General features: G+C 40.7%; 1 protein-coding gene across 1 annotated transcript in view; it reads left to right on the forward strand.

Annotated features, from left to right (window-relative positions):
- The window catches only part of USP7 (ubiquitin specific peptidase 7), a 128,051-nt gene that overhangs the window by 42,761 nt on the left and 67,201 nt on the right, over positions 1-18,089 (forward strand). The window contains exons 2-3 of the mRNA XM_019507476.1: positions 5,515-5,619; positions 14,342-14,540. Coding sequence (XP_019363021.1) covers positions 5,515-5,619; positions 14,342-14,540 — 304 coding nt within the window. The remainder of the gene's footprint in view (positions 1-5,514; positions 5,620-14,341; positions 14,541-18,089) is intronic.

Genomic DNA, 18,089 nt, shown 5'->3' on the forward strand with positions numbered 1-18,089 from the left:
ACATCCTCCTAATACATCATGGCAAAAATCCTCAAATATCCATGATTAATCTAGTGAATTGGAGATAGTTCACCTCTCAGTGACTTCACAAGTGTCTGCTTCAGTCAGCGTTGGTAAATAAAATAACCAAATCATAATTCAGTTTTCTGATGTAGCTGCAATATTAATCTGGAAAAAATATCAGAATAAATCACTACTTTAAAGTATATAGTGTGTACTGTCTAAAAATGAAACATACATCTGTCTCTGAGTTGTGAATAATATGGTATTAAAGCTAATATGATGCAACTAGAATGCATTTTTTGTAGAAAATATTGATTAAATCAAGGCTTCCTGGCCAGTGATTTAAATTGATTTACATCAAATCCACCCTGGGTGGCTGGGACCGCAGTGTATGTTTATCTGCTCAAAACTCCCGTGATTTAGGCACTGTGTTTACTTGCGTCCTTTTCTTGGCCTGTGGGAGCCTTATAGTTGCCCTTATTTTCCTGGGGATACTGTAAAATGTTGTTCCTCTCACCCTTTGAAATCTTGATAAGATATAGATATTACCCTTTTCCTTCTCCCTCTCCCCCCATGCGCACACTCTAAGGTCAAAGTAAGGGAAAATGCAAATTTATCACTTTTCAGTACTTCATCTGAAAAGAAATGTGATCTTAAAAATTACTGACAAGCATTAGGTGTAAGGCCTTCTGTCTAGGGATAACATATATATTCTAATATAATGTGTGTAAGAATACTAGTAATTTGAAAATGCTGTGATTACATGGAGAAATGGATTTAAGTTGATAATATTCCTTGGATGTGATAGTTGAAGACATCATTACATCTGATCTGTGTATAACTCTTATGTTAACCATTGCAAAATTTGAAAAGCTCTCTATATTTTTTTCCCTAGGTTAATCGTCTGTACCTTTAGTCTTTTCTGTACATCTTCCTTTGCCTAGTCATAGAGCCTATAAGAATGCAGAGCACTGTCTCAAAAAGAGTTTGAATCAACTTAAACAAAACAGGAATAACAAAAACGTTTTTGTATTCGCACATCTTTGTATGGATTTTGAATAAGCTTTATAAGTGTCCTCACCCCCCTGCCCCCCTGGCCAAATGAGCCATTCCAGCCCACAGTAGATGGCAGCTCAGCTCTGGCTTCAACCCCAAGCTCCGTACTGAGGTTGGAGCTGAGCAGCCACCTGACTCAGACTGGTACTTGAATCCAAGATGAGGCTTTTCTTTCCACACGTTGTTTGGGGGGGGACAGAGCCTCATCTTAGTTCCAAGTAATATGGTGTTTAGAAGAGCGTCCTTTTTTTGTTTATGAAAGCTGTTTTGATAAAGTCTGCATTTTAAGTCTGATCTGATCTCCCATTGTCACTAAAAGATTCACAGAGGTGTACACTATAATGTAAATAAAACTTCAATTCTTAGAAGCACAGTACAGAAAATGTGACATTGCTTATTTGAAACTGTTATGTACATGTCAATTTAGTGCATTCTGCAGTTGGTTCACAGTACTGAATATGCCATTCAGAGATGCTCAGATCCTTTCAGTGATTTTGATTTGGAGAATTCCTTGAGTTTGTAAATAAACTCAATGAACATTATAAAGTATCTGCAGATTTCAGAGTGGTTTACAAGAGATAGAGATGTTCATTCCCTTCTTACAGTGTGGGAAATCACTTCAATTCTCTACCCCTGTATCAAGCATAACAGCATTAGGAATAGAACCTGTAACTTGAGGATCAAATATTAGGCCAGTATCTTAGCCATAGGGCTGTACAGTCTCTAACAACGCATTTGTTTTCTCTAGAAGGTTGGTTAGTCTGATTTTTGTGAAAGGTGACACATGTAAGCTCTTGTTAAATTCACAGAGCAAGTACAGCAATGGTATCTCAAGCTCTTTTGCAGCCCAGTCTGTAAATTCATCTCACTTCTGGATGGAATACCAGAATCGGGTTAGGTAGGTGTTATCCACTGCAGAGTGTAGAGATCCCTCTACATCGGGGGAAAATTAATTTTGTCGTTAGTGTCGCTGCTTGGCTTTGTGCTGCTGAAATGGAGGGGCAGATTTCTTTTAAAATCTTTCAGTCTGACATTCAAATATACATTTATTTCAGTGGTTTCAAGGAGTCACTTTTCCCACCTTTTTAATGTTTCCCTTTAAAAATTTATTTTTTTATAAGCAGGGAAATTTATAGTGTATTATCATGTTTGATATTCCCTCCCCTGCTCCTTCCCACTTTTCATTTCCAGACTTCTGTTAATTGAAAGCCCCAAGTACACTTTAACTCATGTAAAATATTTGGGTTTGGAGGGTTTTGTTAGGGGTGGTAACTTGAATACAAGGTATTCCCAGTGGATATCAGTGAATTTGTCATCTGATTGTACACATCGCTGATATTGTCCAAGCGGCTCTCAGAGTCCTTTTAGAAAATGAAAGGTCTCAGATATTGTTGTAGTTTTTCATTAGGTGTCTAAATAACTATACAGGGATGTACTTAAGGGGGAGAAGTCAACATGTATCTGTCTAGACAGTGTAATTTGGGAGAAGCTTGTTTTGAAAATAAGTTCAGCTCTGTCCAGGGTGCTGAATAGTCTGTAGCTAATAGACATGTTTGTGAAATAAGAGAGACAAAGCTTGATGCACATTTGAAAGTGTGCGCTTTAAGGCAGTTTGCTTCACTTGGTATCTCTTGCCACCAAATGGTCAGTATTTTCATTGTGTTTCTATGGGTTTGGCTACAGTACATCCACTGTAAGAAGTATAATAATTAAACAAGATATAAGGGATGCAAACAGTATACATGAATAAAAATTCAGGTATCAGTGTCCCTTTTGGAGGGTTGTTTAACATACCTGACATTCTCTCATAAAATTTTACTAAACTTCCTAAACAAAAACACTGAAGCTGTTCTTTGCATTATTTTGGTTTTAGTATTGACCCTGAGGTGATGTCCTTGCATGACTCTCCTGGGTCGGGTATCTGTCACGTTATGTGGATGCTAGGAAACAAACTGAAGTTTAATCTCTTCAGATTTTTTTATTTTTTGACAAATCCAGTGGCTTCATTACTTGTTGGAAACTAAGATTTAATTATTACTTAATTAGATCAGATAAATAATTTCCTTTCTAACCAGTATAAATGTCAGTATTTAGTGACTAGTTGCATCCTATAATAATTATTTGTAACCAAAGTCTTATGCCCAGTTCCTGTTCCATCCTACTAGAGTCCCTGAAAAACCTCTCCAACACGTGCCTTTTGTAATAAGTCAGATCTATCCCTTGCAGGTTTTTTGTGACTTAGTCTCAAGGGTAACATGATGCCGTGTTACAGGTGCATTAATGGATGTTCAGGGACTTAAAAGGGTGGGATAGACTCACACATGGGCAGCTAATAGATGGACTAGAATCAGGCCCTTGGTTTTAGGACGGACAGCAATAAAGACTTGATTCTACTTTATGGTTGCCGTACTTCTTACTTGAGTTGAGCATATTAACATCTGTGTGGTTTGTTACTGTGAAATAATATTGACACTTAGTTTTGCAGGAGTGTAGAAAATTAGTCGTGGCATATTTATACTGCATCAGCAGCGCACTGAAAGTGGAGTGCCCTGCCCCATGTGGCAGCTGCAGTATCATTCCAGTAGCCATTTTTAAGCATGCCATTGACTGAGATGTTGAGCAGTCACAGAAAGATGTACAGTAGTGGCATTGCCAGCATGTTTCCAGGGTAGGGGGCATCAGTGAGCAGGGGCACTCCAGCCACAGTGTGGGCCCTGTGCGGTGTAGACGCACCTTTGGTGTTAGTTATATCAGGGGTGGTCAACATGTGCAGTTGTGGCACAGGTGGCACAGAAAACCCTTTGTGGCATGGCAGATTTGGCAGGGAAGAGGAAACGCATCAACAGATAGGGCAGGGAGCAGAAAGCAGAGCATCAGATAGGACAAGAAGCACAGGGGAAAGCAAGTGGAGTGGCAGATCTGGCAGTGAAGGAGGATCAGGGTGGCACTTGAGTAGGGGGCAGGGCTTAGCTATTGGCACACCTGCCAAAAAAGTTGGCCCCTACTAAGCAATGTGAGCAGATTAGGAAGTTTTAAGATGTTTGATTCCTCTTATTTGCATACATTTGTTCATTTGTGTTCCTTTGATTTCTTTATAACAAGGGACCTTGCAGTATTGGGTGCAGGATTAGTTTATATTGTCTGGATTGGAGTAGGAAGTGTGCTAATTGTCTGTGTACTGTTGAATGTAGGTTTTGCAGGTGGAACATATATTTTAGTTTGATACGTTCTCAGCTTAGCAATATAGGTAAATAAAAAAGGGAATATGCTTCATTGTAGTTTCTTCCTCTTGTGCAACCTATTAAGCAATGTGAGAATTATGATAGTGACTCATTTTTAAGGCCTGAAAACAGGGCTTAAGTTAAGTGAACCTTTTATTAGAGTATAGTACTAAACTGAGCATAAATTCCTTAATCTTTGGGTTCAAACTAAGAAGCCTATTATCACTATTTCAGTTATGTAGCACAGATATGGCCCTGAAAATATTTTTTTGAATTATTTTATGACCCTAATGCTAAGATCACATCTACACAGGAGACGCTCGTATGCCTATCAGGAATTTTATAGGATTCCGTATGTCCTCCCTGTAGGCAAAAGCATTTGCTCACTCATGTCTGATTTTAAGGTCAGAGTTATGTCTAGGATATGAAATTTACTGTCTTCTGCATAATCTCTTACCATAATTAAATAATTGGTATAGTTTTTTTGTGGTGGGCAGGAAGTAGAAACAAAGTTATGGGTTTGCAGGGTCTGTTTGTTACTTTAATCACGGTGTGTGTTTTTTAACATCAGGGGTTTTTTAGATTTGAGAGAGAGTTGTAGGTGTATTTTTTGCATTTGTTTTTAACCACCTGTACTATCAAAGCTTAACAATGATAGTGATCTTGGATAACAAGGTGGTAGTTTTTAAATGTTAATGTTTTGAAATGTCATGATCTTTTTTCTTTCTATTTTTTTCAGTAAGAACTTAGACATTATTTCACATGGATTTAAATCCTTTATGGAGCAAAAAATATTCAGTCAGTCTTGGTACAAATTATTCTACCTGTTTACTTCTGGATTGCTATTATTAAATACTTTATGAAGCAAATTAGTAATAGTCATTTAGAAGCCCAAGTACATATGTATTATATTTAGCTGAACTCAGGTTCTGGACTGTGAGATATGATGCCACATGGGAAAGTGTATGCATTTGTTACTACTCGAAGTATAACTTTAAATGCTTGTGTTCTGTGTCAGTCTAGAACCTTTTAAGTTTTTGTTTACATGGGGAAATTTACCAGCAGCATTATAGGCCTGTAATTATACTGGTATAATTATACAACTTCCTGATGCATATTCTTATTCAGCACTTAAGCATGCTTTTTTCTGATATAATCTGTCACTTCGAAATTTTCTAGTACAGACAAAACATACATTTCATGGCTAATTTCTTTTGTGTTCTGTTTTTCATAGCTGGAGATACAGATGATCCACCAAGAATTACCCAAAATCCTGTCATCAATGGGAATGTAGCGATGGCAGATGGACACAACAACACAGAAGAAGACATGGAGGATGGTAAGTAAATATATGATGAAAATATAGGTGGGGCCAGGGACTGACTTCTCTATTAGTATAGTGCGCAGCTTAAAAGGTTTTTGATTCTTTTGAGGTGCTATAGTGTAACTGATTATGAAACAAGCAAGAAAACAGAAAAAAATCCCACCTCTAGGTGCATCATTGCTAGTAAAGGGTCATTGCTGTCTAGTGCAGAAAATAACATTTTAAAGATCTATATAGCAATTTCTAGATTAGTTATTCTTAAAGAGGTTGGGCATCCAAAAAATTGTAAGCAGAAAAACTAGATATGTTGTGTATGGACAGTAAGATTTCATTGTAAATCTTTAAATGCAGTTATAATTACTGGTTTCTGAAAATCTGTTCAGATCCATTAGAACCACCATTGTGCTGCAGATGACTGCACCCGTCCTGCCTCTCCCCAGCACACTTCTGTCTGTTTTGCTAGATAATCAAGTAGCAGCCATAGCCAAGTTTTAATCTGGGTGCAGCACATGGTGGTGACCCCTCTTTTCGAAATGGAACTTTAAATGACCAACATGTGGGACCGACCTGAAGAGTACAGCTTGTCTCTTTCTTTTTTTCTGAGTCAACTTTAATGTTTACGTAAAATAGCTTTTGGGTATAGTCCTTTCTCTGAGCCTTGTCACTTAAATTGATGTACCTAACTGTTTATAAATATGCTTAGAAGTACAAGTATTCTAAATACTTTACAAAAAATAATCTGTATATCATCTATTATGGGGAACAGACAGACTCTTTAAAGGAGAAAAAAACATTCTTCTTTTTTTTCCCAAGAACTATATAGGAAAATGAGAGGATCAGAGGAAATAAATGAAGTTTCATTACAGTTAAACTCCAGAAAAAATGAACAGGGTTAGATTATCGCAGTCAATTATATAGGTAAAACTGAAACTTTCTCACTGATTTTTGTGAGACTCTGATCAAGAGAGCAATTAGGATAAGGCTGCAGGTCATAAGTATCTACCTCTGGGAGTTAAAAAAGTAATGTAACACTAAGGCATTAATTACTGGAGATGGGAGCGTTCAAGTGAGAAAAGATAATTAAATACAGGACAAAAAGATTATGGCCAGACTTCAAAAATGAGCACTGTCACTATGTCATAGCCAAAAAGATCAGGAGGAAAAATTGACGTCAAAAGGGTCAAAGTAGCAAAAGAGCAAAGTAAATGAAAGTGAGTCCTATATAACAGCAGCTTCAGAATTTTCTATGGAAGGCCTTACTTGTACTTAAAGGATTTGTATTAAAAGATAAAGCAGTGGTTTCCATTTTGATTAAGATTGTGGTATCTGTTGTCCTTGCTGCCTTTAATGATACCACAGCCATGACACAGAACTTTATGGTGACCAATCAAGATTATACCAGGTGGCATTGACATTACCATCCACCAGTTACAAGTGACTGACCTAGTAGTAAAATATCCAACAAAAAACCCTCATGTTTAGCCAAGTAGTATAAAAACTTCATCTAAAAATGTATCTACAAAGTGTGTGTGTGTAAATAAAAATAATACAGTCTTTTAAATAAACTGAGCAAAAACCAGTCAGGCTGCGTAAGAGGTAAGTTATATCAGAGCTAATAGAGAACACACACATTCAGATAAATATTTACTTCCTGTCTAGGCAGAGTAACTTTGACTCTGTATGAAAGTCAATACAGAATATCAAGTTAAGTGGAAATGACAACATTTTATATGGCCATGGGCCAACTTGCATAAAAAAGCCTCTTTGCAGAGGTCCCCAGCAAAAGCCTGCCATGTTTGTGCTGGAGCTAACCACTAAGATAACTCTTCCATGCTCTTCTATCAGGTTCACAGGTTTCAGAGGACATTGCTATAGTATAGAATTAGTTCATGTGATAGGATCTGGGACAAAAAATAGGGAATTAAGTTTTGGGGATGAGCAGTCTATCAGGCAATATATAATTAGTACAGAAATTCTTTGACATATTGGTTAATCGTTCCTTGTAATCATACCTGAGCAAGGAGTGCCTAGCTACATTGTGATGTTATGCTGCTTTTACTGTACACCAGAGATAGGACATTGCTGCAGTGCAAATGTTGCAATCCAGGAAACCTCTGAGCATTACCTTACCTAGGCAGATGATGCCTTCATAAAGGCCATTCAGTTGGGCAACCCACCAGATATTGCATTATTTGTTCTTCATTTGAAATTGCAGTTGTAGTGTTTATACTCTTGCTATCCCAATTTATATAATAACATGTATGTAAGGATTAGCCCAGTGATTGAAGTGTTAGTAATAAAGTGAGATCAGGGATAGCAGAAGGTAGAACATGTTTATCAAGGTGTCAGTGTTGATATTACCTGTAACCCATCTACTCTTAGCAGGCCTCTTTGCAACAACTAAGTTCAAGATAAGACTGTATCAGTGCATCTTGGAGGAAGAACAAGCATTACAGAGCAAAACAATTGCAGCTCATTTACAGAAGATTGCAAGCACCCTGTTAAGCTAGGAGAAAGCATTAATGTTGCTAGTAGGTTCATAGGCAGACAAGGTTCTTTGGGTGGATCTGATATCTTTTATTAGACCAACCTAAGTAGTTGGAGAACAATTATTAAGCAAGCTTTCCAGTTCAAAAACCCTTCGTCAGGCTAAGGAAGTTTCAGCAGTTGGTGTGTGCTCTTCCTGGATGGAATGAAAAGTAAAGAAGCCAGCGGCTGGGCTGGTTATGCATTCCAGAAATGCAGTTGGTCTGAAAGATATCAGATTCACCCGAAGAACCTTGTCTGCCTATGTCCTTATATCAACACGGCTACAACCTGCACCCCTGTAACACGCTAGTAGGTTCATGCACTTGTAGCAGATAGGGTGGAAATAAGGGGCCACAAAATTACACCAGACCTAATATCATATTTTCTCACATGCAATATCAGCAAAATAGGCATCTTGTTTTTGAAAGGCAAAAGGAAAGAAAAATTCCTTGAGAGCCTCTTCTAATGTGTGTGTGCTTGGAGGGGAAGGAGGCAGCATCCAACAGCCAGCAACTAGGGAGTTTTGCATGCAGCATGCAGAGTTTTACTTTCACTTTTCTTTGGTAGAGCCTGATGTGGCAGAAATTGCAGTTACCTATTTCCTCAATTATAATGTGCACACCAATTACCAACCGCTGAATTTTTGGGGAACAGTGTAAGTTTGATATAAGAAAATATTGTATATCATGCTACTGTGTGAATTGCTAAAAAATTTATAAGGGTAGAATACTCAATGGCAGGAAGACAAAGTTTTTTTGGGTAAATCCAATATCTTTTATTAGATGAATTAAAATAGTTGAAAAAAATGCTTCTTTGCAAGTTTTCGGGTACAAACACCTTTTGTCAGGCTGAGGAAGCATCTGCAGCTCGTCTGTGCTCTTCCTGAATGGAATACAAAAGAAGCCAGTATGCATGCAAGAAAGTCAGTCAGTGAAAATGCAAACTGAGACAGCCATTGGGTAAGAGACAGGTGGGATGAGAAGGAAGGGGAATGGCAGAAAAGCACAATGTGTAGTGACTTGTTCCATGGAAGTTCATTGGCAGTGGATCTGAAAATAAGTTGCTAGATGTTGACTTTTTTCTTGATGTTGGTACAATATGGCCCTTCTGGTCAGAGTAACAAAAAGATGCCTCCTTCATCAGGTTCCGTAGAACAGAGATACTTCTGTCATTGGGAGATTAAATTGTTTGCTATGGTATGCTAAAGGTGAAAGCATTGGCCTATTTGTTTTAGCAGACTGATTTGTGGAGATGTGTTTATACTTTCAAGACATTGGGAAGAGAAGCATCTATTTTCAAAGGAGTATTCATGTACAGGGACAGTGGTGTAAAGAGAGAAGTAAAGAGAGGTAGTTAGCCATGTTAGTCTGAAGTCAGATAGAAGACAGGATAGATATGCACCCTCTAGACTTACTAACCAAGAGAGGGGGAGAGAAAGAGAGCACATGAGTGCACATGCTTTAATGGTCTCCATTCGCAAAAGCATCTCATGAAGTCACAAAACTTTGTGCTCCACATCTATATTTATAATTTATTTAGTCTACAAGGTGCAGCAGAAGTGGTCCATCCAGGAAAATGAACCTAAGTAGGAACTGGTCAGAAAAATAAATGCTCTGAGTTTGGAAGTGAGCAGAGCTAAAAATACACGCATTTTTATATATTGTTAATCTCTGCAGTTGAAAGGAACTGTTTAAATAATGTCTCTGGGGTGTATTATAAACATGACTTTTGTAGGGGAACAAAAGTTGACTTCAAGTGAAATGTATACTCCGCTGTAGGAAAGGAGGTAATCAAGTTCAAAGAATCAGGGATTTTGCATGTTCTGAAATGGTACCTGAGGCATTTCACTAAGGTTAATTTTTTGCAAGGTGGAAGTGACAGCTTCAGTAAACATCCTCTATCATGAGTGGTTTTTTGTTTTAAATCAGTTCATTCTCATGTAAAAGATTCCACGTGACAATTAGATTAACCAGTTCCCTCACAAGTAAGAGATTTAAACTGAAGGCTCTTTAATTAAAAACTTGAACGATTATGGTATTTACAGTATTAAAAGTATCCATTGAAGCTCTGTTCCTAATAGTCATTTGAAGCAGAGGATTTCAGAAACAGGAATCTTAATTGTGGAGTATTATACCCCTCATTTGACACCAGTGGAGTTCATTTGAAAGTCCATTCTTTCATGGAATATAATTGGTTTTAACCATTTCTTGCCATTAATCATACAGCTGAAAAAGTACTTTAACATAAACTGAATAATGCACGGAGAACTGTCAAGTTTTTCTTCAAAAGAAAAATTTGTTTTCTACCAAATTGTAAACACTTAAAAGATATGTTTCTTGATAGTAAAATGGCTCATGTGCTATTCCTAGGTCATAAGTTTAGAGGATTTTTGTTCTGTTGACCAGTTAAATGGGTTTTGGCTATATTAACATATCCTTGTAGCTTCCACCACCAAACTACCAGAATGTATACATATCCATGCACCCTTGGTGGCCCTGTGTGTAGATGTGGCCGGGCACCATTGGTGCCTGCCACTTTAAGGGCTGAGCCAAACAGCCAGTAGGTGCTTGATTACAGCAGCCAGTCTGGAACTCTGGCCACCTATATAAACAGAGGGGTTTGCTGCTGGCAGGCCAGGCAAAAACAGGTGGGTGGGCCACCGGCCCTGAGAGAGTCCCCCTGTTACATCAGACTAGACCTAAGGCTAGATTTTCTCTCTCATGGAAAATAGGATCATACCACTATTTTGGATTGCTGGTTTTTAGGAAGTATTTAGATAAACATATACAACACTAGCATACCTAAACAAATGGGAAGGCAAGGAGAAGTCAAGTAATCTTAGTCTGATATTTGTTAATTAATCATATGTAGCTGAAACTCCAGAAGTGGAGTGATTACATTAAAAAAAAATAATTATAGTCAGGTTGGAAGAGAAAAACAATAGTCAGTAATCCCAGCTAATATGGACCAAAAACTGTTTGTAAAATCAAATAGTTTGCTACATAAATATACACTTAAATGTATGTATATCTATTGCATATATATTATTTTTTCAAGTTGATCATTGTATCAGGTTTTTTTTCAAAATCATATGCCTTACATGTCCTTACTCTAAATTCTACTGCACACACTGATGGCATGTTCTGCATTTGGGTAGTTTTTGGTCTTTGGAGCACTCCAACCAGCAAGTGTACAAATGTATAAGGTCAAAGAAGCACTTCAAAAATGGCCAAAAAGCTTCAAAATTCATCCTCAAAAGATGAAAAATATCTTTGAAGCCTTTGAAATATCTGCGCTCCAACAGAGTGCACGGGGTGGCTCAGTCTTCTGGCATCTCGCATTGCTCCACCCTAAACTCCTGCCCAATTCCTGCTTCTGCAGGTTGAGAGGCATGCAAGGAACAAATGCCCTCTCACTGGAGAGAAGAATTTCTTGAGATATTCAACTAATACTTCAGACTTATTTAATCATTCTTCATCTTCTAATAGATTATTTTAAAAGATAAACTTTCCAATCTAATACATTTTAATTGGGTTAAATGTTTGGTGTAGCACAAAAAATGTGTGCAACTGTACATTCTGTGATTTAAAGACAGAATAGTGCAGTGCCTTGGAGTACTCCTTTTTAAGACTTGTGACCAGGTTTTAGTTCCTTGTACCACCATAAACCATATACATGTGACTTTGAGGAAGGCACTTGATTGCTGCCTCCTTCACTAAAATGGATATTACCTTATGAAATTGAAAGAATATGTTTGGTTTTGTATCTTCTGCATACGGTACTAGGTGCTTCATATAATAAAGAATATATGTAGGTACCTCACTGTGTACTCTTGGCAGTAAAGGATTCCATTCTCCTACCCGCTGTTCCCAACCAAGGCTGCCACAACCTTCAGCATCCCTGTTGACACCTGCCATACAAATGTGTGAGAGCAACAGTGATCCTGGTTTTCTCTAATAAAAAATAGCAAATTCTCTGATGTAACCCCCCCCATCTGCGTTTTTTCCATGATGAAAATGAAACACCACTGTGTATGGATATCAGTTGAACACTGTGTTTTATTGAGATATTTACAATTTTAAAGCAGTTTGGAAGCCTGCCAGTACCTCTATCACTATAATAAAATAAATTGTAAATATTCTTTTTGGCATTTGATTTTGGGTTTTTATCATGGAAAATCAGAGCTCCCCCTACCCCCTTTGCTTACCAGGACACAGGTCCAGCTGCAGTTGTGCCACCCCACTCTGCTTTGGGTGCTCAGCAGCCCTCATATGCCAGTATCCTGCCTGATATTGTCCCTCACTCCCAAGCGACATCCCCCCACCTCCCCAGCCCTGCCAGAGGGGGCCTCCAGCTGCCAGGGCTAAGGGACCCAGATCTCAGGTCTGCAACCCCCTGCCCTCCACAGCAGCACGCAAGCCCCGGATGCCATCCATGGGAGGCAGCAAATGCTGCAGCGGAGCAGAGCAATGAGTCTTGCTCCCTCCCCCCACAGGCAGCATGGCTGGAGCAGAGCCCATGGGAGCGTGATTGCAGGCTGCCTGCTGTGTGCTTGAGGCTCCCTGCCCTGCTGCCCTCCCCTGGGGCTTCTGCAGCCCAACAGGCAGGACCTGGCATGGTAGGACAAAGCAGGGCTGAGTGGGGAAGCTCAGTGCCGCCACCACAAGCCCCATGTTGCTATGGTGAGGCACTCTCTGTCCACCCAGCAGCATTGAAGGGTACCTCTCCACACTACCATCCCCGGTACTGCTGGGAGGGCAGAGGGTGCTTTGCTATGGTGGTACTAGGCTTCCCTGCCCTGCTTTGACCTGCTGCACCAAGTCCTGCTCTCTGGGCCACAGAGACCCCAGGGGGAGGGCAGCAAGGTAGGGAGCCCCCGAGTCTGCAGCCCACATTTGCCCCATGCACAAGCTGTGGCAGGGCACATGCCATGGGATACCCCTGGGAATGCACACAGCGGCAGGGAGTCTTCCCCTCCCCTGCTGCCCTCTAGACAAGCTGCTCGCTGTTCCCTTCTGCTCCCTGCATGAGCCTTGCAGCCACACATTGGAATCCTGGGCCCCAAGCCCTATGCACCAGCCCAGCTGGGCAGCATCCCCAGCCCTGCCCAATTTCCTCCCTCACTATAGGACCTCAATCCTTTTCCCACCCCCTCCTCAATTTTACCTGCAGGAGCAACTCTCCAGGCTCCCTGGCAGCCATGTGCATGTGTATGTACGCACATGCACATAGCACCCCCTGCCTTGATATTCCTCCTTCCAGTCCCTGGTAGGTTGGAACTTTGCCAGTCTATAAGGGGAAACCCACTGTTTCCCATGTTTTTTTCCTTAAAATGAGAAAATCCAAGTTTTACTGCATTTTTCTGTAATTGATACAATGTTACAAGTTTGTGTTGAAGTTGTCTTAGTTTTTCCAGTGAATCTTCCCACAGGATTTAATTCTAGACTGTCACAGAATTTGTAGGTCCTTGATCTTATAAATTATGCAGTCAACTAACAAGGATTAAAAAAGAAATAGTTGCTGCTTTCACTTTTTTAGTGGGGCGGTGGCTATTGGGGCAATACAAAGTAGCTAAATGGTGACTCATTAAAACTTGATGACGTAAATAGATTCTTGGTACTCTTATGTCCTTATTTCTCTGCCTCTCACTGTTGGGAGTGGAGTCTCTGCTGAAACAGAAATCTGTTTCTATATAGAAGTTTCAGGGACAAAGAGCTGGAGTTGATAGTAATCTAAATTGCATGGAAATTGACATATATAGGACCCTTTGTTATGCTGTTGCTTACCTTTGGAGAAGACTTTGAAATATGATTTGTAATACATTTTAGAGGTTAAACATAATTTAAGAGTAGATTGGATTGGAGGATGCATTCTTCTAGAAATGCTCTTCCGTCTTTTTTATGACAATTGAATGTATACTGTAATGTCACTTCAGCTGGAACTGACATTCTAAGAAACTTTTCATAGTAGGATAGTTACTGGAAAACAGTACTAATTATTTCTGATTCATGAGAAAAATTTTAACTCGGGTACCAGTAAGTTCTTCCAGTAGTTGAGTGTTTGTGATGGTTTTTATGCCTTACTGTTTTGCAAAACTTTTATTTTCAGGTAGCACGTGTTCCCCAGTTTTGAAAAGGTATGTTTTGCAATTAAAAGTGTCTTCAGAATTTGAAGTTACTGTTTTGATCATTTTTCTTTTTTTGCTTAGACACAAGTTGGCGATCAGAAGCAACGTTTCAGTTTACAGTTGAACGTTTCAATAGACTGAGTGAGTCAGTCCTCAGTCCTCCCTGCTTTGTACGAAACTTACCATGGAAGATCATGGTGATGCCACGTCTTTATCCTGACAGACCACACCAAAAAAGTGTAGGATTCTTTCTTCAATGCAATGCTGAATCTGATTCCACGTAAGATGCTTTAAATAATTGATATGCAAACCCAGATATGACATTTGTTTAATTGTATTGCAAAACAAACTAATAGTTGATTAAAATTACTTGGCGGAGTTCTTGTCTTGAGGGGCAGGGCTTATTCTGTTTTTAGTTTCTGAAGAGTTCTCTACTTTTCATCTACTACTTGCTCCCCACCCCCGCTCCAAAGTCATGTTGTAAGACTTGTCCTTTGAGGCGATTTGTTCAACTTGAAGCTTCTGATGGAACTAAAACATGATTCTCTTGGACTGGTGAGAGCGATGCGAGAGAGACTTTTAAGAGAGCATCACACTCTGTCAACAGCATTGCCAGCCTTGCTGTCATGGGAAAGGAAGATCTGTGCTTACTTGTGTTAAAATGCTACTAGACATCCCTCTAATCCACTTGAGTCATTAATTCTGCCCTATAATGCAGCAGTTTCTAAATAAAGTAGGCAAAAAAAACCCCTTTCTTGCCAGTATAGCCTAAGGTAGTGACTTCTGTCCCCTCCGTGGCCCAGCTGGATCAGAAAGAAATTTTCACTATTTGCAGGTTATTTCATAATAGTTTATATAAGGTGATTTCCTTCATCTTTCTCTGAGGCATAAAGTACGGATAAATATCAGTCGTAGGTTGTTGACGTAGAAGGATTATTGATTTGGTCCAGCATGTTGTTTGCCTGACAGAAAACAACTGCGCTGGAAAACGTAGTCCTTCATTGCCACCCTCTGTCTGAGTTGAGGGAAAGGAGGAATCATATAAGAAAACCTGCCAAGAAAAAATGAAATGTTTCATGAGAAGGACAATCCAACATCTCCAGAGTAGGCAGCACAAGTATGCATTGCTAATCATTAGGCACTCATAGAGAGATTTTGGGGGCTGATACCGATGGCCGATTTTTTTTTTAAACGAGCCATGTTGACCGATACTTATCCAATTCTGATATGCAGCCCCACAGCATGGAGAGCGGTGTGGAGCTGGCAAGCCTGTTGTGGGGGAAGGGTGTGGGGGGGCAGATCGAGGCCTTCACGGGCAGGGGCTGCCCAGCTGGGGCAGGGCAGGGTGTGGGACAGAGCCACTGCTCATCCAGAGGGTACTGGGGGGCCAGCTTCCACTGCTGGGAGTGCTGCTGCTGCGGACTGGGGCCGGGGCTGCTCCAGGCTCTTCCCGGTGAGGGGCTGGGCTGAGCTGCGCTTTGGGAGCGCAACAGTGGCACTGGGAGGGGGCTAGGGCAAATTTTGGGGTGGCTGCAGCCCCCTTCCCAGCACCACCACTGTCCACCCTGAGGCTAGCCCAGCCCTAGCCAGCAGTGGTAACCCGCCCCACCAGATGCACAAATCTGGGGGCACATGGCCCTCCATGCTGTCCTGGGGTGAACTTCAGGTGGGAATGCCCCCCCACTCCCTCTGGACAAGCCGTGACTCTATCCCGTTCCCCGCCCTGCCCCGGCTGTGCAGAGCCTGCCCTACTCCCTCCCTCCCTCACCGCAGGGGCCTTCATCTGGCCCCCATCCCTTCCCCCACAGCAGACTTACCAACCAGACCCAGCTGCTTTCCATGCTGCCGGGCTGCACTCCTGGCTGCCTGCTGCTGCGCTGCAGCTTTTATCGGCCACATTATCAGCTACATCAGACAAAAAAAAGCCAGTTGCCGATACTCTCAGTTTTCTTCATATTGGTGCCAATCCGATATGGGACCAGTCTATCGGTTCACCTCTACTAATCATCAAACCCATAAAGCCAGTGTATGGCATTTCTAGGGGAAGGACTCCTTAGCAATAAGCTATCTTCTGATGCTGTACAGAGAGCAGTTTGCAGCAGCTCACTTCCCCATAGCCAACTCAATTACTGCTTCAGGGACGAGCTACAGTGCTTAGCCAGTACCTATGTCTGTGAGGGTGTTAATGTAGGACCCTGCCCCTTCTGTTTTCCAGACCAGAGATACATAGCAGCAGTCTAGGGAGCCATTACAGCACAGTGTCTGCTTGATTCTATTCCAGTGAAGAAAACTCAGTTTCCTCACTTAGGATATGAACCCCAGTTTTGCAGGGCTTATTTTGAGGAAGTGTGCATTAACCTTTTCCAGCCCAAGGCACATTTACATTACTAAATTTCTGCAGCACACCTGTTAAGGCATTCCCCATCCTCATACCTATTGTAGCTCATTCCGCAGCACACCTATTCATTTCTGACAGCACACTTCTGTGCCGCTGCACACTGGTTGGGAAACGCTGGTATAGTGATGGCAGTGGCTCCTACTTTGTTTTGGAAGTAGAGTATTGGCTGTTGACTGGGAGTAAATCATTTGGAAATGACTGGTTGAGAGAGACTTGAGAGCATTAGTCACTCGCAGGTTGTGATCTTTGGAAGCATCAGACAAGATATTTCCAGTAGGATGGTATTAGTGCTAGTGTAAAAGGTACTAGTGAAAACTTGCTGTGTTCAGTTCTGAACACCGTGCTAAAGAAAGATGAAATGAAAATGGAACAGGTTAGAGAAGGACTACCAGGGGACCAAGGAGTGTCTTACAGGTAGAGATTAAAGGGGATTAGCTTGCTTGGCCTAGAAGAATGATAGCTGAGAGGGATATGAATGCTTTCTGTAAACGCATCAGGAGGCAAACATTAGGCGGGGAGGGGAACACTTCATGCTAAATAACACCACTACCACAAAAACAAATGGATGTAAACTGGCCATAAATAAATTTAAATTTAAGCTGGAAATTGGAAGAATGCTTTTAATTGTTGGGATGGAGTGAGGTTTAGGAACAGCCTCCCAAAAAGTGGAGGTGGGAGGGTGGGCCCTGACTAGTTTTAAGGTGGAGCTGAATTAGTTTATGCAAGGAATTTTATAGTATGTTTTCATGCAATACAAGGGACTGGAGTTGGCAAGTTAGGAGGTCCCTTTCCAGACTGATGTTCCTAATTTCTACATGCATTATACATTTCTACAGTTCAAGTAGAAGTGCTGTCTGTGTATGAATACTAAGCCCCAGTGGCTGCTTACAGAAGTGAAAAAAACCCGACGTTTTGTTTTCAGGTGGGCATGTCCGAGCACAGTGCATGTCCAGAAGAGGTGTTGCTTTAGTTTGACCCAGTTCACCCAGCATCTGTATACATCGGGAGCTTCAGTGGGGCTTTTGGTGCTGTAATTAGCTGATTGACTCAGCTTTAAATGAAAGTGCCAAAAAGCCCTGCTGAACTGCCCGATGTATGCAGATGCTGAGGAGCCAGGTCAGGCTATAACATGCTTTCTCTTCTTGTAAAACAGTGGGGTTTTGTGGGGGGTTTTTTTTGTCTGTCAGTGCCCAGTGATATCCGATAAACTTCAGGAGGCCACCTTATTATATTGTTGCCTGCTATTTCCTAGTTCTTGTAACATACCCTTTTATAAAATAGTTCCAACCCATTTAATTTAAAAGTAAAAACAAAATAAGATGCTGGGAAGAATATTTTATAGAGAGCGCTTTTAGAAAGTAATGTTATCTAAAACTTCATTTTTGAGAAATACTTGGTCTAATGAGCATCAGTATGTATGGTGTGACTCCT

This window comes from Gavialis gangeticus, unplaced genomic scaffold, assembly GCF_001723915.1.
Source record: "Gavialis gangeticus isolate Ggan-Ray unplaced genomic scaffold, GavGan_comp1, whole genome shotgun sequence".
NCBI classification, from domain to species: Eukaryota; Metazoa; Chordata; order Crocodylia; family Gavialidae; genus Gavialis; species Gavialis gangeticus.